The sequence below is a fragment of the Nymphaea colorata genome, chromosome 14 (genome assembly GCF_008831285.2).
Source record: "Nymphaea colorata isolate Beijing-Zhang1983 chromosome 14, ASM883128v2, whole genome shotgun sequence".
NCBI lineage: Eukaryota > Viridiplantae > Streptophyta > Magnoliopsida > Nymphaeales > Nymphaeaceae > Nymphaea > Nymphaea colorata.
Genome location: NC_045151.1, coordinates 7,533,072 through 7,555,363, shown reverse-complemented (window position 1 = coordinate 7,555,363; position 22,292 = coordinate 7,533,072). Strand labels below are relative to the sequence as shown.

General features: G+C 38.4%; 1 protein-coding gene across 10 annotated transcripts in view; it reads left to right on the top strand.

The window, feature by feature from the left end:
- Positions 1–4,515: 4,515 nt before the first annotated feature.
- Positions 4,516–22,292, top strand: part of LOC116267543 (nuclear transcription factor Y subunit A-7-like) — a 34,752-nt gene continuing 16,975 nt past the window's right edge. The window contains exons 1-4 of one of the 10 annotated variants that reach the window (XM_031649327.2): positions 4,516–4,730; positions 4,949–5,008; positions 6,586–6,693; positions 15,966–16,114. In XM_031649327.2, coding sequence (XP_031505187.1) covers positions 6,657–6,693; positions 15,966–16,114 — 186 coding nt within the window. In that variant the 5' untranslated portion in view covers positions 4,516–4,730; positions 4,949–5,008; positions 6,586–6,656. Of the gene's footprint in view, positions 4,799–4,948; positions 5,009–6,585; positions 6,694–15,965; positions 16,115–22,292 lie in introns of all 10 variants that reach the window. The other 9 variants (XM_050075230.1, XM_050075229.1, XM_031649324.2 and 6 more) reach the window with 9 other exon arrangements.

Sequence of the window (22,292 nt, the reverse complement as noted above, 5' to 3'; positions counted from 1 at the left end):
GGTCAAACTTGAGCATGGTCCTCAAATGTTCTCGCAATGAGGACATCGTAGGGAGAAATTCTCGAGAGTGGGCATATCCCAATATGGCAGGGTTGAATCGGTCCTCTTATTCCCACTACTGGGACTCTCTTATCTGACAATGAGGGTCATGGCCTACATGTGGTGCAATTTCAGATATTATGTGCTATTTGAATAGAAATATCAATTGATTGATCAATCAATTAATTAGATATTCAGCCATTTCATAGGGCATGAGGTAAATTTTATATGTGTAGATACCTATGCATAATTTTGGATTCTATGATGGATTGAACTTGAAATTAGTCTTAATATAAAATGAAGATTAGTAGTCCCCTAAGACTTACATGTTGTGGTCTGTGTGAGAGGCCTTCTTGTTAAGTCATGTGATTATGCCCTATCACGACATGATGATGGTTTGCTTTGATAATTGTGATTATCTCATATTTGAGCCCATACCTAAAAGGTTTGGGGTTTTACCTGGCTTGCTGTCATACTGTGAAGGCTAAACCTTCTGTTGTTTTTATTTTTCAAGTTTTGGCAGACCCGGGATAGCAGGTTGATCAGATGGTTGAACTAACATCCTACTGGGGAGGTTTTGGGTCTTTTGTAGTGCCGGGCGCGTCTTGTTTTGGTTATATTGACGTCTTGTTTTTGTTAGGCATAAATTATATGGTTTGGAGCATTTTTGTCATACACATAGATATGATTTTGTATGAACTGAAATTATTATATAAATAAAAGTTTGCCCCATTGTTTCGATTGGCATAGCTTCCTCCTTTTTAAATTGTTGTGTCGTCACACTTCAATGCTTTATGTTAATAAAAAAAAAATTGTTAGAGGGTCAAAAGGTTGGGGTGTGACATCAGATACCAAAGCTATTACACCCCAACCTTTTGACCCTCAAATAATTTTTTTTCCTAAACATAAAGCTATCACACCCCAACCTTTTTAAATTGTTGTGTCGTCGCACCTCAATGCTTTATGTTTAGGAAAAAAATTTATTTGAGGGTCAAAAGGTTGGGGTGTGATAGCTTTGGTATCCGATGTCACACCCCACCTTTTGACCCTCTAACAATTTTTTTTTTGTTAACATAAAGCGTTGAAGTGTGACGACACAACAATTTAAAAAGAAGGAAGCTATGTCAATCGAAACAATGGGGCAAACTTTCATTTATATAATAATTTCAGTTCATACAAAATCATATCTATGTGTATGACAAAAATGCCCCAAACTATATAATTTATGCCTAACAAAAACAAGACGTCAATATAACCAAAACAAGACGCGCCCGGCACTACAAAAGACCCAAAACCTCCCCAGTAGGATGTCAGTTCAACCATCTGATCAACCTGCTACCCCGGGTCTGCCAAAACTTGAAAAATAAAAACAACAGAAGGTTTAACCTTCACAGTATGACAGCAAGCCAGGTAAAACCCCAAACCTTTTAGGTATGGGCTCAAATATGAGATAATCACAATTATCAAAGCAAACCATCATCATGTCGTGACAGGGCATAATCACATGACTTGACAAAAATGCCTCTCACACAGACCACAACATGTAAGTCTTAGGGGACTACTAAACTTCGTTTTATATTAAGACTAATTTCAAGTTCAATCCATCATAGAATCCAAAATTATGCATAGGTATCTACACATATAAAATTTACCTCATGCCCTATGAAATGGCTGAATATCCAATTAATTGATTGATCAGTCAATTGATATTTCTCTTCAAATAGCACATAATATCTGAAATTGCACCACATGTAGGCCATGACCCTCATTGTCAGATAAGAGAGTCCCAGTAGTGGGAATAAGAGGACCGATTCAACCTTGCCATATTGGGATATGCCCACTCTCGAGAATTTCTCCCTACGATGTCCTCATTGTGAGAACATTTGAGGACCATGCTCAAGTTTGACCCCTTCACCAAATAGAGAAGTTATAGTCGCAGCACAGATTTTTCTTATGTTAGAGAGAATAGCATAGCATGCGCTCTCTTTCTAGAAGAGAAGCCCAATATTTTGCCCATTGTCTTGGATATGAGAGGGTACGTCCTTAGCATGTACTGCCCCAATGCCAAAGAAAAAATGCATCCTGCCTCTACCCCCATAGTCTCACGACCTGCCTCTTTCTTAAATGGGTACAAGGAAAAGTTAAGATATTAATTAGGGGATACCATCAATGTTATGACACCAAGTATTATTCTCGTCCTTACCCAATGTCAATTCAGGCATGTGCGTCCCAACGATAAGGGGACATTTGTTTATTTATCTTGTTTTGGAGGTGAAATTTCACTAGGAAAAAAGTTTCCTTGGTAACTGGTGGAAGAGTTTTAAATTTCACCTCATCCTAAAATGAGGTGTGTTTGATGAATTTGAAAAAGTTCCCCTCGGGAAATTTAATGGTGTTTGATGGCTTCATAATCTATTTAAGTGATCAAGCAACCATTAATTTCATCTTCAATAACCATATGATGCAATATGTTTATCATATCATGCAATTTGGAACTATTATGTTGCCGGCCAAAATTTTCCATCCTCCAACTTACAGTAGGAACCAATTTACCTTTCAAGTGCATTCATCAACCGCACAGCAGACTTAAGAACCCCATCACTTGACATTTCATTATCACCCATTTCATGTAATTCAAATGGAGGTTCTATTTTCCTTAAATTTTGACTCGAGTCCAAAAATCATTCTTCTGAAACCAGAAATGGGCAGTAAGACCGTCTGCTTCCTCACAATGCCTACCAATGCCGTCTGCATTACCGCTCTCTACGTCCGCTCACCTCACAAGGGGGAAGAAGAAAGGCGTTTATGGCGCCTCTGCTGCTCAGGTGGTCATCACAAGCATCTAGCCACCTGAGAGGAAGAAGAAGAAGGGCGCCTTTGCTTCTCAGGCGCGTCCAACCAGGTGGAAGTTACCTGGCTAAATAGTCGGAACCCAGGTAACCTTCGACCAGAATGACTCGATTTCACCTGATAATTTTTTTTGCATTTGTTGGAGGAGGGAAAATCCGTGCAATTTCCCCTCCTCTATGGTGTTTCACCCGGGTAAGAGAAAGGTGCTTACAAGCTTCTGGCAAGGAGACATGCCAGATTCCCAACTGCGACGTTACGCTTTGTTTGGTTGGAGGGAAAGGAAGGGATGGAAAGAGAGGGAATGGGAAGGGAAGGGAAGGGAAGGGAATGGAAGAGAAAGGAAAAGGAAAGGAATGAAATGAAATGAAAAGGAATAGAAAGAGTTGATTAAAAATTTTGTTTGGATAAAAAGGGAATGGAAAGAAATGGAATGAAAAAAAAGACTTAAATAGCACATGAATTTAGAAAGGAGGGAAAGAAAAGGAGGGATAGTGAGAATAAAAAACTATTCCACTTACCTTTCTTTCCTTTCCCTCCCAATCCGTCCAATTTGGAAGGGAAGAGATTTACACTAAACAATCTCTTCCTTTCCTTTCCATCCCCTTGCAGCCAAACACCTTTTGCTCATTTCCCTCCCTTTCCCTCCTTTCTAATTGGTCAACCAAACAAAGGAGGGATTGTTCAATCCCTCCCTTTCCCCCCCCTTTCCCTCCTACCAAACAGGCCCTTAGCAGCCGAACCCAACACTTAAATCCCATTGCAGCTCAAGTAATTGAATGCTCGTTCGATTTGGGTTCGGCAGTTGGATCTTGTCTCCAAATCTATACCCGATTCAAATTTGAATCCAATTATGTGGAAAGCTGCATAACAATGTTTGTAGATCTGAATGTGCTAGTGAGTTCTTAGCAAGAAGATGAGATTCGTTTTCAGATTAAAGGTAACCCAACTACAAACCCAAACCCAAGTGTAGGGATGATAACAAATCATATTTTACCATACCGATTTATCCCATGTTGACATCCAGATTTAGATTTACAATACAAATAAGGAAAACTGCGATCCCTTTTCTAAATTCGCAATCTATTCCACGTTGCAAATTCACATCTGAATCCAAATCCAACTTTGTAATACGTAAATCAAATCCCAACCACATACGACTTTCAAAATGTATGGATATTATATACAAGATATTTATTTAAAATTGCATCAGAATCTAATCAGATATTTATTTAAAACAAAACCCAAATATGAATAATGTATATGATGACGTTTCTTAAATATGAAGGTAAGCCGAATTTGCTCTGAATTTGATCCAAGATTCATTTAAATAGGATTCGGCAACTGTTAAATATACCCGAACCGGGTCCCATTAATTAACACGCCCCTAGAGGATGCATTCCCCACTCTCCCCCAAATCTGTGGGAGGTTTTGGCAGTTTCGAAGATAATAACAGAAAAGAATCAGAAAAATAAAAAAAAAATGCACACGGAAATGATTTTTATTCGGTCACCCATGCACGAAGCTGCCCGCCTTCGTGGCGACAGCATGCAGAGCCACTCTTTACGCTTGGACCCACGCTTTCCCACACCTTCTGTGGAAACTAGAGGCTCCTCTATCTGCCCGTTCAGAAATCCGGGCAGCAACTCCTCCCCGACAGAGCGACGAGATCGAGCGGTCGACTCCTTCCCTCTCCGGAGATCCAACGGTGGTGGTGCATATAGACGGACGACATCAATTGCGCGACGCGTGCAGCACCTTCCCTGAATAGAGGTCTCCATCACACTCTCGCTCTCTCCCGCTCTCTCTTTATCTCTCTGAGTCCTGCTCATAAGACACGGGAGGTAAAAACCCTAAGTTTCTAAAATTCATTATTTTAAGATTGAAAGTTAGCTTTTTTCTAGAATTCGAGGTACTTGTTTGGGGCATCGGATGATTTTATTTGATTGTGTGTTTTTAATTGAATTAAATTATTTTTCCAGATTTTTTTTAGGGCTTGTTGATGATTGGGCCAGGTGCATGCGTGCTGATTTTCTTCTTTTGCTCTTTTTTTTTTCTGCAGCAGTCGTCAACACCCGATGGAAAAAAGTGGGACGTTCTTTTTTTTGCCAAATTAGGAAAGGTTTGAGGCGGAGACTCATCGCTTGATAGTCCTTTTGTTTGAGTTCTGCGTGTTGTGCACAAGTGAAATTTGGGTTTTTAAGATTTCGGTTTATTGGTTTACTTCTTATTCAAATTTAACGAACCTCAGCATTTTTTATGCGAAAGATGTGTGCCGTTCTCGGATGGTATTCTGTTCTTCTAGTAGTTAGAGGAGTAATTTTTTTATTGTTCATGTTAGTGTGGACATGAAGGACTATTGCTATTGGCGCAAGAGTATGTGACAGCTTGACTGACATTAAATACGAATTAACGGAAAAATAAGACTTGTGAAGCCTGTGCGAGGGGACGGGTTCGCAGTACCTCTACTACTGAACCATTGAAATTGTCTATTTACAAAGGAAATGCGAATGTTCATATAAGTTGCATGCTTTTAACCTCAGAAAAATGTGAACCGAAAATGTAACTGTGACTTCCAATTTTTGAATACAAAGATGACTGAACATTTGCATGAAATATACAAACGAAAGTCATTTGAAAAAGCACTACGCTGCTAAGCAAAAAATGCTGACCGCAAATGAACGAACTTGATTTCTAAATAGGGTACGAAAGGCACTTCACTGACAGGTAAATGGTCGACATGCATACATACATACATACATAGGAGTTGGAAATTAGCATGTGGTAGCTCAATTGACTTTCCTAATAACTCCCACATACTTCAGCTTCCAGGACGATGGTGGGGAAAATAATGAGCTGAAAGGTTATCAGTTTTTGTCTGGAATTACTGTCTGGAAAACATGTCAAGATTGGCATAAATGAACTAGAGGAATTGCATATATTGCTATTAAAAAATATTTTGTGGTAGCAAAGGAATTTTTATCCTGGGGAATCTTAGGAGGTCTTGCCAGATTAAAAGAATAAAATATCCCAAGGACCCAAACAAGGTCAGGAAAATGAAAAAGAAAAATCTAGTACAGTCATGCTAAGCTTTTGATATATTGGAAAGGATTGCAAATTCAATTTCACAAGTTTCATTTTTTTTTTTGAAGTTGGATCAGCTATTTTGTTGATTTTTTTTTTGGATGTTGAGCCATAATTTGAATGTAAAAGCTAATCTGCGCCCTGCGGTCACTCTTGTTCTAATTCACTTGGGGTTTGATGCAAACCTTGGATTTACTAACTTCTTGTCACTGAAATTATTTAAGGTATAGTGCAAATGAGACAGTCTGTAATTTTTCTTATCACTACTCTGCTTATGGTTGTGACCATAAACCAGGCTTATCCCGTGTATGTTGGTTTTATATATGCTTTCTCATTGATGTTCAACTACCATTGGTAAAACATAATTTGTTTCTTCATCGGTTTATGTTGTTATGATTATGTCTTTGACATCTTCATCCTCTTATTGGTGATTGTAAGATGTTTAGAGAGTCTTTTCTTTATGTTTAGCCGGTTATATATTATAAGCTGCATTTCTTGAGCTTATAGTGTACTGCGTTTTCTAATTTCAGAACCTTTAGGTGCAAATGCAAGCAACATTAATTTAATTTCTAGTTTCAGGTTTTATGAAGCAGACTAACTAACTGTCTGTTTCAGGTTTTGCATGCTGGCTCCCTGAATTTCCATTCTATTGTGTAGTTTGGATCAAAAAGCAAGATTGAGCTATCATGACATCTTCAGTGCCTGATTCACGTTCAGAGTGTGGTAATTTTTCTAACATGTCTTGTTTATTGCATTGTGCTATTTTATCTTAAGGTGACTTCTTAGCTTCTGTGATTAAGATAATCCCTTTCATTGTAAGCTAGATGAGGCTCACCCCATTGTGGTTAGAGTCTTAAAAAGTTGTATGCATACAAGTATTTGTTCGCTGCACAGGCTGCTGGGCGTGCATGAGGTGTATGCATCTCATGTAGTAGAAACAGAGCATGTAAGGAATGAGTTTTATAGAGATCCGAGCTGTTTACTCCTCAGCCCTGTGAGGTTGCATGAGGTGTGTTCAGGATAGTTGGGGGCATTCAGCTAATTGTGCTACAAACAGTTCATGTAGCATCAACATGTTGTCTATTTATCTCTCTTTCTCTCTGTACTCTTATTCATAAAGTTGGCTTGTTTGTCCTGGCCTGATCAAGGTTTCAAATAGGCTGAGTCTTGGGAGCCATAGTTCTATTTGTCTGGCTTGTAAACGTTCTTTCACTATCCAATTTCAAGTCATATTTTTGTTTGTTGGATGTGCACATGCTCATGCTAAATTTTGTTCTACGAGCTTCTCTAGGAGCACAAGTTTTCCACTGTTGGAGCATATTATGTATTGGATGCTATGGCAATATGGGAATATCAAGGATAGCACCAATCATCCTGAAAGCAACACATCTCAGGACCTTGCAATTACCATAGGCAAAAAGGATACTAATAAAAGCAGCAAGATAAAAATCTAAAGTTGTTGACACTATAAAGGAAAGCCAATGCAGTGAACATCTGTCCAAAATTGTAAATCCCTTAAAACAGGGATATGGTCAACATGATGTAACTAGAAATTCTATTATAAAGGGAACCTCTCAACTTGAAGAAATTCTATTATAAAGCTATGTCACACGAACTCTTCAAAAAAAGGGCCGCACCCATGTCGACACAACGTTGGTGCTGGTGCAGCTCCGACACGCACCCCAACCGCGTCCTTTCTTATGCAAGTTCAAAATATTTTTTACTCTTTTTTTTTCTTCTCCCTGTTCCTTTCTTTCTTTATGTATAGTAATAAAAGTAAAAAAAGGAACTAAGCTAAGAAACAAGCTAAAATTATATATATTATGAATACATATATTTATATATAAAAAATAAATATATTATGTATATACACCCTCACCGCACCCTCGCACCCAAATTTTTTGGGATACGTGGCACCAGCACCCGCACCGGCACCCGTACCCACACTCATGTGACATAGTTATAAAGCCATCTTTACATACCAGACTCAATCCCAACAGCCTTGAAGTATTAGTCCATGCTTCTTATAGTTGAAGCAGAACTTAGCAAAACAAAAGCAGTTGAAGGTGCTATGGCGAACCTTGTTCACCTTCAAAACTTCAAGAATCTGAATTATAAGGAAAAAGTGTTTTACATTTTTCCAACAACCAAAGTCCCTTACTTTTAATTAATGTGAAAATCATGGACATTTTGCTTCATAATGTTGAACTATTGCCAATCTTGGTAGTCACTCTTCATGGAGCTGGATCTAAATTTCTAATAAAGAATATGTTAAATGCTCTGGAAGTATCTAAGATTCTTCTCTCTATTCATTTTTTTTCTCATAATAATGACGTCTTCTTAAAATTCTATGCAAATCATTGTCTGGTTAAGAGTCTCATTGTAGGGACCACACTCGAAGGACAGCAAACAAAGGTCCTATATCAAGAACAACTCCACAAAGCCAATGATGTTTCAAAAACTTCATCAAATGATCACTTGTCTTTCTTGGAGACCTAATTTTAGTCGAAGATTGACATATAAGGATTGGACATCCAGACTTTTAGTGTCTAGTATTTTGAATGAGCATGATTTACCTGTTAGTGGTATGAATGCATAGTAAAGTGTGAGGCGTGTCAATGAGGCAAGTCACACTCTACCTTTTAAACACAAATTCTTTGAACCTCTTCAAATTAAATTTGATTGATGTATGGGGCCCAGCTGCTACTCCACCTATGCATAGTCATGTTTATTATGTGAGTTTTATTGATGCTTTCTCTTGTTTTTTATGGATTTATATAGTCAAGAAGAAACTGATTGTGCTTTCAATCTTAAAATTTTTTCAAAAGCTTTTTGAAAGGCAATTTGACAGGAAAATAAAGGCTATTTAGAGTGACTGGGACCGTGAATATAGGACAGCTTTCAATTTTTTAAAGTAAAATAAGATCAACAATTGGATCACATGTCCTCATGGGCCATCAGCAAGATGGATGTGTTGGAAGCAAGCCCTGTCATAAAATTAAAAACGGGAGTTACGCTCCTTCCTTAAGCAGGTTTGCTGTATAAATTTTGGGATTTTGCTTTTTAGACTGCTGTATATTTGATTAACAGGACGCCTGCCTAAGTTCTCAACATGAAGATACCATATCAAATGCTATTTCAACATGTCCGGACTACGAAATTTTAAAAATCTTTGGCTGTGCATGTTATCCTTGTTTGAAAGATTTCAACATTCACAAATTTTAGTGACGAAGCAAATAATTTGTGTTTCTCTACTAAAACAATCAACCTAAGAGTTATCTTTGTCTCAAACCAACCACAAACAAATTATTGTTAGTCATATAACTTTTGGCTGTATTCTTTCAAATGTCGACCTGCTTGGCACACAAATCAATAATACCCCTAGCCTTCTCCATCCTATTGATTGCAGCTCCCCCACTTATAACTCCAATAACACCAAATTCACCAACCAATTCTGACCCAAATGCAAATCATAACATTTCTGCCTCCACTACTCCTTCACATCAACCCAATTTGTCACCATCTTTGTCAGTTTCAAACCTGCCTGCCTGGACTTCCTTATCACCCTCATCGCAAGACTCTTTCTCCTTCTACGCCTCCTATCCACACACATATAATGGTGACACAATTTCAAACAGGATCATTACCACCCAACTCCTATTTGCATTTCAAATACTCACCATCTGAGGTTTGCCTGACTAACCTTCATCTATAAACCGAACCCACTACCTTTGCACAAGCTCACAAACATGCCCACTGGAGATCAACCATGCATGAGGAATACAATGCTTTGCTTAAAATGGCACCTGGATGTTGGTGCCTCCCCATTCATCTATCAATATTGTTAGCTCCAAATGGGTTTTTTCAAATAAAAACGAAAACCCGACAACACTATTGAACAATATAAAGATGCAAAGGGATAAACTCGAGAGGTTAGCATTGACTACTTTGAGATTTTCAGTCCTGTGTTGAGAGTCTTGAGACCTATGTCACATAGGTACTGGTGCGGGTACCGGTGCCGGTACGGATACTGACTATTTTTAAAAAACTTGGATGCGGGGGTACGGCCGTATATATATATAAACAATAAGAAATACTTAGAAAATATGTAAAAGAATATACATCAACATAAACAAATAAATAACATAGAAAATATATATCAACGGCTCTTGCAGCAGTGTGTTTAAGAAACCTATGAAAAACTTTAAACATATGAACAACCAAACAGCCCCAGAGTCAAATATGAACATCAATCGAATTTTCACATCCAAAGAATAAAATAAAAAGTAAGGTGGAAAAAATTAAATCAAAGTAAAATTAAGCAGTTTGGATTTATAGGTACCCAAGTGTCAAAGTACCCATTTTAGGTACGGGTACGGCGACACGGGTACGTGAACCTTACTGAAGTACCCATGTGACTTAGCTTGAGACCAACATCCATTAGAGCATGCTTACTGAGTTATGTTGATTTGTGTCAACATTGACAAGTTTGGCAACTAGATGATCACATTGCCTTTCTTCATGGGGTGCTATGGTTCAACATAAGGTTTCACAGATCTTGCTCTATTGAATCATGTTTGCGAATTGCATAAAGCTCTTTTATGGGCTCAAACAGTCTTCATGAGCATGGTTCCATCACTTAAGCACTTTCGTACTTTCATTGGGATTTCATGGATCAAAAGTTGATACTTCCTTATTCATGTGCTTCTAGAAGCACTTCATTATTTATTTACTCATCAATGTGGATGAAATCATTAACACTGGCAACAATCCATCTTTGGTTACATTTGTAGTTCACAAGCTTCATCAAGAACTTGCGATCACGGATGTGGGAACCTTGCATTAATTCTTGGGAATTGAGACATCGTTATCATCTGCAGGGTTATTAGCAAAAGTGCATGTTTGATCTCCTTCACACAGCAAACATTATTAATGCAAAGCCTTAGACCAGTCCCATGTCAGTTTCCACTTATTATCTGCTCATGGTGGTGGAGTCTTACTTGATTCCACACCATATAGCTAATTAGTTGGCACCTTTCAGTATTGTACTATTGCACAACCAGATTTGACATTGACAGTAAACGAAGTCCGCCAATATATGCATTGTCCTAGTACGGGTCGTCTGCTATTGGAAGAATATTGCGCTATGTTAAGCAAACTCTTACTCTTGGTCTTCTTCTTTGTCCTTTGGTACATCTTCATGTTGAAACATACACTGATGGTAGGGCCTTGGTCAGGCAAGAAACAACATACCGTCTCTTGCTGTCATACTGAGGTTGAATGTCAGGCTATAAATGTTTTCTTGAACATTCTCTTTATGTTATACAAATGTTTTCTTGAACATTCTCTTTATGTTATACAAATGTTTTCTTGAACATTCGCTTTATGTTCATTTCTTTCTTGCCACCACTGGTGATAATCAAGTCATCTACATACACAAAATAGTGATGATATCTGCAATTGTTTCCTTAACAAATAAAGCAATTTCAGTAAAGACTAGAACCAATATTAGTAATAATTTTGCTGAACTTGTCCTTGTCAAGCCTTTGGGTGGGTGCGGTAATAATGTAAAGATAAATATATATGAAGAAATATTTAATACTTTTATATGTTTATATTCTTTTTTTATTGTAAATGACATTTTATTTTAAGGTTACTTTAGCTAATTTCTAAATTTTAGATTTAAATAAACTACATTTTATGTTTAAAACATCTACCTTGTGGTTCTTTTTAAGGACGATAGGCCGTCTAGTCATATTTTAAAAAAGGACGGCTAGCTTGGTCATCCATTTTAAAGGACACCTTCTTTCTTTTCTTAAGAAGGTCGCCTCCTTGGAAAAGAATGATTGGCTGGTTTTCCCTTCCTTTTAAAAGATGAAAAGGGGTTAGAGGGGTAATCCTTTTTGCTTTTCAAGGATGGAAAGGACAGCAAGGGTATTGAAAATTTGAAAATGACAAATGGAGGAGAGAGGGGATGGAAAAATGGGACAAAAAGAAAAAAGGAAAAAGGGAGAGAATGGAGTATTTTTTGGATGGAGAAAGGAGCAGGTGCGATCAGCAGCACTGGACTCGTGTTAACCTAGTCAGGTGCTGCATCAGAGCTGAATCTGTACCCACGTTGCATCAATGTGGGTGCGGCGCCAGTTTTGGCACATCTATACAATATAATTTTTGGTTTAACATATAACCTGATGGTGATTTCATGCAGAACACCTAAGATCATTATTAACAAAAGCATTATTGGCATTTAGCTGATCCATCAATCAATTTTAATACTATAACTACTAAAGCCATAATAGTGGGCCTTTGCTATGAGCCTATGACTACAAAGGTTTTCCCATTCTATTCTATATTTTTGTGACTATCCTTTTGCTCAAAGTCTTGCTTTAGATCTCCCTAAGGGCCCTTGAATTTTATTTTTATCTTTGAAAAATCCATGCATATCCTATATCTTTTTTCCTATGGAAAAGAAGTTGAAATTTCCAAGTACTAGCTTTTGCTAGTGCATCTGTTCTTTTTTCACACAGTTTGTTCTCATTTCAGAATTTCTGTAGCTTCTAGTTAGGATGACGGTTCAAATCAATGTTGTGCAGTGCATACAGTGACATGTATCAACTATTACAATAGATATGTTTCTTGATGTTTAACGTCAAAAAATTAAAAAAGAAACAGACAAAATAACAAAGAAATCAGGAAAAATCAAGAAAAGTATGTTTTCTGTAAAATACATGTCATACATAAAGACATTCTTCTTCTAATGCCGTTTTGAATTTTGCAAAATGAGGTGCAACTTTTGCACCTGTGGTGTTCATAAACCATATTTGACAGTTCGGTGAATCGCAATATTAATTTGTTTCTCATAGTCTTGGACCAATTGGGGTTCCAAGGAGGTACACTCATGTGGCATGGATGCATACTTCTCTATGGCTGCAAGTCCACGTCAAGTACTTTGAAAATTTGAATCATCGAGCTATGTACCCTTTTTCAGCCATCGTAAAGCAAGTCTAGATACAGAACAACTTGGTAGAGGGACTCATCATAGCAATATCAGAGAAATATGGGGCTAGTATGGTTCACGAGGAAACAACTTGGATATCTGCAGTATGTAGCCATCCTTCTTGAACTGATCTCTCTTACTATGCAAGAATTTCTTAAAGAGCAAAATCTTGAGTAACATAAGGTTCTCAAACAAACAAGTCACAAAGGACTAAAACAAAGAATCCCTCAATCTGTCTCTTGAGCTCACAACTTGAACAAGAACTGTTATTGCTCAGATCGGTGCATGATAACATGCATATGCAGAACGTACAGAGGTAACATACAAATGCAGTGTGCAAGAAATGATGATGAAAGCTAAGGAGCAAGCTGTTGGAAGTCCCAATAGATAGTTCAGCAGCCAAATATGCCATACATACATGCATACACATAAACAACCATATATCTATATATATGTAATGTATATATACAGAGGGAGAGAGAGAGAGAGAGAGAGAGAGAGATTGAAATCAACTGGCTACCTCTTTGGCTGGATGGTGTTTTTTTTATGTTGTGTCGCTAAAAACTGTCATAAGACATTAAGCCATCTATTTAGCTCACAACTTGACTAAGAACTTTTTATCGCTCACAGAAGTGCCTGATAACATGCATAAGCAGAATGTACAAAGGTGACATATGCAAATACAGTGTGCAAGAAATGACGAAAACTAAGGAGCAAGCTGTTGGAAGTCCCAATAGATGGTTTAACATCCATACATACATACACACATACAAATATGCATTTATATATACATACATACATATAGACATCCACATTCCAAATATATGCATACTATATATATATATATATATATATATATATAGAGAGAGAGAGAGAGAGAGAGAGAGAGAGAGAGATTGGTCAAAACCAGACGTTTAGGTCCGGGATAAAAACCAGACCATTTAATTTTTTGCTAAAAAAATGTTGATTTTTCTATTATCAAAATGTTGATGCTATGAGAACCATTTATTTTTGCTTATTATAAAAACACTATTAAAACAAAAAAATTGATCTACTTAATATGTATTTTGCATCAACCTGTCCTTAAGGTCATATTGGTAAGGTTGGATTAAAAGAAAAAACACTTTAAATACCATGTTTAAAGGTTTGGTTTTTGTCCCTGATCTATTGGTCTAGTTTCTACCAATCAATATATATATATATATATATATATATATATATATATATGAGATAGAGAGAGAGAGAGAGAAAAAGATCAGCCGGCTACCTTTGCGGCCAGATGGTTATTTTTTGTCACTAAAAAGCATTGTAAAAGATTCATTTACAGTGACCAGTTTGCGACATTTTTTAGCAACACAATAAAAAATAACTGTCCAACCCCAGTGGTAGCTGGCTGATTTCAATTTTCCTATAGGTATCCAGACAAGTCCCTTCCCCCCTCCCCCTTGGTTTTTGGAGAGGCAGAAGGTGAGGAGGATGGGGAGGAAGGAGTTTTTTTGGTCGAGGGGGTGGAGGAATTGAAAGAATAGATGAGAGGGTGGGAGGAAAAAAAACATAAAAAATTCAATTTCTTTTGGAATATAAATTCACAAATTCTTGACCTTTTTATAAGAGATGAAATGGTGAAGAAATGCCTTTGACAAAATGGATAGAGTACTTCACAAGGGAATTGGTAATTGTACATCTTATTAAACATTTATGTCATGTGAGCACACCTCATGGCAGCTGCACTTGTGTCAAGACATCAAAACATGGGTGTGGACATTAAGCTGTGTCAGCTGCAGTCAACACTTTTTATGGCCTTTTTGTCCATTATTTTACTGAATCAACTTTCATTCAGTCTGATTATCACCTTTTATAAGATGTGGTTTTTATTTGGTTTTTTTTTTGGGTGGGGGAAGAGAGAGATTGTGTCATTCATTCTATAATGAAAATCAGATGCTCTTTCCTATCTAGGCGGTTGGATCAAATTCTGTAAGTTCTGTTCACCCTGTATGTGTATCTTCCTCATGCAGAGCCAGAAGCAGAAGCCAGATCCATATTTCTATAACTGGACCTATATAAATTTAAATACCTGTAACTGGATCCAGATCCACAATCCATCCCTTACTCTATATAAAGGGATGTGGGTTCATTTTGTAAGAAAAGTTGAAAGTTGAAAAGAAATGAAAAATGCAGGCTCTTTCTTAGTTTTTCTGTTCTTCCTTTTTGTTTACTCATTTGCTTGAGTTTTAGTTAGTTTTAAGTTTAGTTTTAGTTTAGCCGTGAGTGCAGACGGGTAAAGACTTTTTAATCTTAATCCGTCTTGCATTACTTCCTGTGCCCAAGCTTTTTCAAATTGCTTTGCTCCATCTTTTCACCCTTTCCTTTACCTATGTGACACAGATAAACCTAAAATAACAACAGAAGTTGGCCGAGACTGGTACTGCTTTTGTAAGAGTAGGAGTAGTGTGTCTTGAATGAATAACATTTCATCTTATTGATAATCCTGACTCCTGAGGTAGTTGAGTCGTGAATGTATACTGGCATGGCTTGAAAGAATAAATCATGTTGAGTCTAAAATTGAAGTTGTTGAAAGAGCTTATAAGCTATGTAAACATTATCGAATCAATTTTCAGTTCTTACTTTCTGTACTATCAGGATGTGTATGCAGTTTATGAAATCACTTAGAACTTACAACACCTTGTGTAAGTTATATATCAATGGGTGCTTTGACAGTGATGCGGAACAATGACCTATACTCTACGTGACAAAAAAAACTAATGAAGAACCTCGTTTTTCAAGTTTAATTCAGTTCTCCGTAATTTTCTGAGCTGGTTTCTGCAAAGTTGTTGACCAGTTTGCTTTTGTTGATTGATTATTGTTTGTGGTAGTTAATAATAGCCTCATTGTAGAACTGGAGAACAAGGGAAGGAAGTGAAAATTCCTACTTGGTCTGTCCAAATTAAGTTTCTGATTTGGAGCTCTGTTTCATTCTTTCCCTCCATGCCAAGCTCAGATAGTGCTGGGACAGATGAACATCAAAATCAGTCTCACATGCCGATGCAACCTCAATCTCCTTCTACTGGCATTTACAGTCATGGCGTAGCAGGACCATCTGTTGAATACATTGTCCCTCACACCCATCCGGATATTGGTCACACCATGGTATTTATTCTCGTATCAAGCATCAATTGAGAATGTTGTTTCTTAAAGACTGGCAATAATTTTCCAGTTTCAATTATCACAAGTTTTGTTCAAGTCTTTCCATATTTCTGAGCATAGCTTGTCGTTTGTCAAGTGTTGTGTTATATTTGATGACTGTTGTTTGTTATACTATTTGTGGGTTTCTTACTCTGTCCTTGTGTTCTTGAATGAAGTGGTGATTCTCTCAGTCATGATCATACACAAAAGTTCGATATCCTTTTTGGGAGTACTTCAACTAGTGCTCTAGTCTTTTGGCTTTTGGTGAATATGGTTTTACGTGGCAGATGCATGCCCCAGAGTTGCATTTAGCCATCCTTCTTAACGGAACTTGTAGCAGTCAATGTTTTAAAACCCAGTGATGTGGGACTCAACTAGTTACTCCGTGTCTGATTGTCATAAGGCTCTCCAATCTCTGGTGTAATACACTTGAAGTGTTTACTGGTTTGCAATTCATCATAGCTACTTTCTCCAATAAATCAAGAGTGCACTGTTGCATGATTGACAACTTATCTCCTTGATCATCAACCTCCATGTCAAGAAAATATCTGAAGTCTCCTAGATTCTTCATCTTAAAAGCTTTCGTGAAAAATTTTACTTCTTGTACATGGTTATCTGAGTTCCCAGTTAGTGCAAGATCATCCACATATATAAGAAGAAGAGTGATAATACCATTCTCTTGATAGACAAATAGAGAATGATCCAGTGAACTGTCTTCTAAAATCATAACCCTGAATATGTAAAGGAAAACTTTCGAGCCAAGAGTGGGACACTTGTTTTAATCCATTCAACGATTTCTTTAGTTTGCACACCCAAGCGGAAGGATCCTTTTCTACATACTTGCCCAGAGAAACATTCAACATGAGGTGGTTCAATGGGTGGCTCAATAGGTGACTCAATAGGAGGTGACTCGACAAAAAACTCACTGGCACCCACATAGGAGCAATTCGGCTGACAAATCTGTCCAATCAGGCAAATAGATCTGCACTTCTCCTTGGATCATACGTCTTTGGTGTCTGGGCATACAACTTATCTATCTTATGCAACTCGAAGTCTTGCTCATCAAAAACTACGTTCTTAGATGTTCTAATATGCCTTGCACCAAAATCATAGCACCAATTTCCTTTATACTAGTCTGCATATCCCCACAAATTTGCATTTAACAACCTTGTCATAAAAGGCTAAAACTTATTTCACGAGGAGCCAATGTGCACATAACATATGCTGCCAAGAACATGCAATTCATCATAAGATGGTTGTTGCTCGAACAAAATATAGTTAGGAGACTTCTGGTCTAACATGGGCATGTGAAGACGATTTATAATATAAACCAATGCATGGTAAGCTTCTATCCAAAAGGCTCACGGGAATATTACCATCAGGCATCATACTCATAGCACTTTCTAGTATGTGCTGATGTTTTCTTTCTTATTACTCCATTTTGTTGTGGACTATGTGCACATCCCTATTCCAAAGAAGTGAGTCTGGAGGGCGGGACCCTTAGACTAACATATTTGCAGCGTTTAGCAACCAATTTGATAAGGTTGAAGGGAGAGGCATCCAGCCTGTTCGGGAACTGGAAGCTACTCCATCTCGCACTGACGGAGATGGGAGTGCAACCTCTAGCCAGTAGAAGGATGTAAGGAAGTCTGGTGATAATGAATGCAAGAAGTATAATAAAAGAGGGATGAAAGGGGGGAAGAATGCTACATCTGGCCAGGGAGAGGAAACCAAGATTGAAGGTACTGAAAATGGATGTCTAATCCTTTTTTCAGTATTAAAAGGACAGCAGTAGACAACACTCGTGAACAGGCAGGCCCATCGAGGTTCATGTTCACATCTGGGTCCAAGGACTGCTTCTCGGCCAAGGAGATGGAAGGCGACATGTCTATAAAGGAAGGCCCTGAACAGGTATCAGCCCTTGAAGGCAGTCAAGTGGAGGCATGAGATGAAAGGAAGAGGTGGACCAAGAAGTCTACAAGGTTTGGAACAAGGGGAAGAAAGGTCGGCCTCCTGTAACACTGGTTAGTTTGGAAGATGCCCTTGCTCATAGATGTAATGGCTCCAAGAAGAGGAAAATGGTGAATGAGAATGTGAATCATGCCCTGATTTCCTCAAGATGAGGGTAATGGAGGGAATGATAATGTCATGGTCCTTGGGTCTGATAGTAATGTTGGCGAGGTATTGGGTCTTCCTACTCATGAAAATCTTTAGTTGGAATATAGAGGTCTTGCTAAGAGGCAGAGGTCTTGCTACGAGGCCTGCCCAACAAGAATTGAGTCTTCATTTCAAAAAGTTTAATCCCTCAGTTGGGTTTGTTCTTGACTCGATGATTACCACTCACAAGATGAAGGTAATCATGGAGAGATACCATGGATATAGACATGTGTCTAATGCTGAGGGTTCAGATGGTGTAGTTAGAGTCTTATGCTTGTGGAAAGAGGAGGAGATGAAAGCTTCTTATGTGGTTGCTGATCATAACTGGGTTGGTGTCTCCTTTCGTAGATTAGCAGACAATAAAATTTTTGTTGTGTTTGGTGTCTACCTGCCACCAAGGTTTGGGGAAAGGTTGCAAAGTTTTTACCAACTAGAGGCTCTTGTGTCTAGAGTTTAAGGGCCATTGCTCATCATTGGCGATTTTAACGCCATGTTGAGCAGTCATAACAGATCGGGATCAGCACCATCAGCTGGTTCTTGTATTTCCTTTACGCGTTTCATTTTTGCTTGCAGGTTAAAGGACGTTGAAGACAAAAATAAGAGATATATGTGGTCGAATAATGGACAAGGACAAGATTTAGTGCAATGCAAGCTGGATTGGTGTCTTGTGAACGATGAGTGGCAGACCAGCTTTGGAGGTGAGGGCAGCATAAAGGTTTTGATGTCCGCTACTTCAGACCACTGTGAGCTAGTCTACAAGACCAGGTACATTAGAGATGATCACAGGGGTAAGAAGCTGTTTAGATTCTTTAAGCCTTGGTTGATGGCCAAATAAGGCAAAGCAGTGATTTTGGAAGCTTGGAGAGGTGAGGCCAGAGGGTGTTCCATGATGCGCCTCCTAGTTAAGCTTAATCGACTGAGAATGATCCTTTTACTTTGGAACAGGAATTCCTTTGGCAAACTTAATGATAACATTGCTAACCTTCAAAGTAGATTGGAGGTTTGCAGGGATCGTGTGGATCAAAGAATTGAAGGTGTGCTAGACAAAGAACATGGGGTGAGGCAGCCGTTACCTTAGGCCCTCCTCATGGAAAAAGTAATGTAGAAGCAAAGGTCTCACATTCAATGGCTTGTGGAGGGTGATAAAAACACTTCCTTTTTTCATGCGATGGCTAAATCTAGACAAGCTAAACATAAGATTAGAAGTCTAGAATGCGATGGCATGGAATATGTGCATAGTGAGCAGATACTTGAAGTGTGCACTGCTTATTTGAAGGAGGTCCTAGCTAAGGACGAAGCGCAAGGATATTTGTTTGAAGGTATTGATAACATAGCTAGGCTCACAAAATCTGAAAATGAGCAGCTTCTTCAGACTGTCTTGGAGGAGGAGGTAACTACAACAGTGTGGAGTTTAGATAAGGACAGTGCAGTCGGTTCGGATGGCTTTCTTAATTATTTCTATCAGGAGTGTTGGGCGATGGTAAAGACTGACGTGGTGAATGTTGTGCAAGACTTTTTCTCGTCTGGGAAAATGGTGAAGAGTATCAATGAAACTATTATTTGCCTCATATCTAAGAAAGAAAATTCCAAGAAAGTTGAAGATTTCAGACCCATCTCCTTATGCAACACTATATATAAGATCATTGTGAAGGTTATTGTCAATAGATTGAGGGGCATCCTGAGCTGTATTATCAATGTTAACCAAACAACCTTTTCGAAAGGGAGACATATCCATGACAACATGATGTGGGTAAATGAGACCATCAATTCTAAGGAGTTCTGGGACAAAAGAGGTTGTTGTCTTAAACTTGATTTGATGAAAACTTATGATAGGGTTCCCTGGGCCTTCTTAGCTGCACTTTTTGGGCTTTCATCCCAGTTGGAATTCTAGAATCATGAAGTGTGTAATCTATGCGTCTTATGGAATTCTTATGAATGGTAGGATGGGATAGAAACTTGATAGGAGGCGTGGGCTGCGACAAGGTGATTCCTTGTCCCCCTATCTTTTCCTCATTGTTATGGAAATGTTCAGTAGATGACTTATCAAGGAAACGATTAACAAAAACATCATTGTTCCTAAAATTCGTCGAGTGAGGCCAAATGGATGTGCTATATTGTTTGCTAACGATGTGATTATGGTGGTTAAGGCCACCAAGAGAACTATTAGTACTATACAAGTTATTTTGAAGTACTTTGAATGTGATGCTGGTATGAAGGTGAACAAACAAAGGTCTGAGATTTTTGCTAGAACCATGGACGACTGCCACACGTGGGAAATTCAAAGTATTTTACAATGGTCTATTGGGGACCTCCCCTCGAAGTATCTTGGGTTACCTTTGTTTTTGGAAAATCTTACAGAAGATCTTTGCTTGCCACTCCTCACTGAGGTGGAAAAGAGGTTGGCTGGATGGAAGACTCGGACCTTGTCCTACGCGGGCCGTCTCTGCATCATTCGGTATGTGTCGATGACCTTGCCTTATTATTGGATGATGGCATTTAGATTCCAAAGGTCGTCTTAAAGATAATCAAACAAGCTTGTATTAAGTTCTTGTGGAATGACGAAGATGGATCAAGACACATGCATCTAGTTAAATGGGAGCGACTGTCGTCCTTTAGAGGAATGAGGAGTTGGGATAAGAAGGATGGAGGAAGTGAACAAAGCGATGCTAGCCAGCAGGTGTTGTCGACTTTTGACCAGTTGGGATCCTTGGGCTAACTTGTTTAAGGATAAGTATTTGATTTCTCATACTCTTTGGATAGTCAAACGATTCCCTAATCAGAGCTGGGGCTGGAAAGGTCTGCGATGGGGATGGAGCTGGATCCAAAACAAAGTTGAGTGGAAAGTTGGAAATGGAGAACGGACCAGGTTTTTGATAGATCGATGGCTAGGACAAGTCCTCGTCAATAGAGTTGATGGGAATGGATATGTGTATGATTTGTAGTGATTTTAAAATCAGTATTCAAGAGCAAACTGGTGCTAACCAGGATAGTCCGTCCCTTGCCATTGCTACGCATCTTGGAGTGTCCATTGCTAACATTAGGCTAAGGGATACTGAGGATGCTTTAGTTTGAGTGATGGTGGAAAGGAGAGCTTCAAGGTAGGAGAGATTATCAAGAAATGTAGAGCTCAGGGTACTAGAGAATGGTGGCGGAAGAAGATTTGGACTAGCCACGCCCTGTTCAAGAGCTGTTGGCATTCCTACATTGCTTGTGAAGGCAGGCTACCCACCCTTGATAGGATTCATAAGGCTGGGATTCAACTAGCAAACTGTTGTTCCTTTTGCCGTTGTGCTGAGGAGACAAATGCCTATGTCTTGATAAAATGTAAATTAGCAGAGGAGGTTTGGAGGTATATTGCTACAAAGTTTGGTAGAGTTAAATTCCCCCAAGACAAGATTGTAGATGAGTTCAAGAGATGGCTGCAAGCAAGGATCCCAGGGAAGTGGAGGCGTCAGTGCTGGAGGATGACCTTCTTAATTGTTTGCTGGAATACGTGGCCTCTTAGGAACAAATGTTTTCATGACAGTCTTGAACCCCAGGTTAGTAGGTTTTGTAAGATTTTGGGTACCAAACTATAACCCACGATCAGTTTCAGGAAAGGGAAGGTTAAGAGAGAGAACAAGAAAAGAGAAATGAGAAAGGGAGGTGAGTCTTTGCATTCTCACGCTGTTCATTTTTATAATGATCCCTTTACACAATTTACAAGAATCTAGAATGAAACAATCACAATAATCTAGAGTCTAGAGTGAAGCAACACAATAATCTAGAGTCTAGAATAAAACAATTACAAAAATTACAATCATAACCCTGCTTAGATAAATGTGATCAGACATAGTTAGACGTGTTGGATTTGGATCATATTAGATCCAACATCTTATCATCCTCCCTCAAGTTGTATATGGTTTTGCACCATGTACAACTTGCCTTTTAGAAACCAAAATCGTTGCTTCGTTCATAAATTGTGTATTCATCTGTACGAACATAA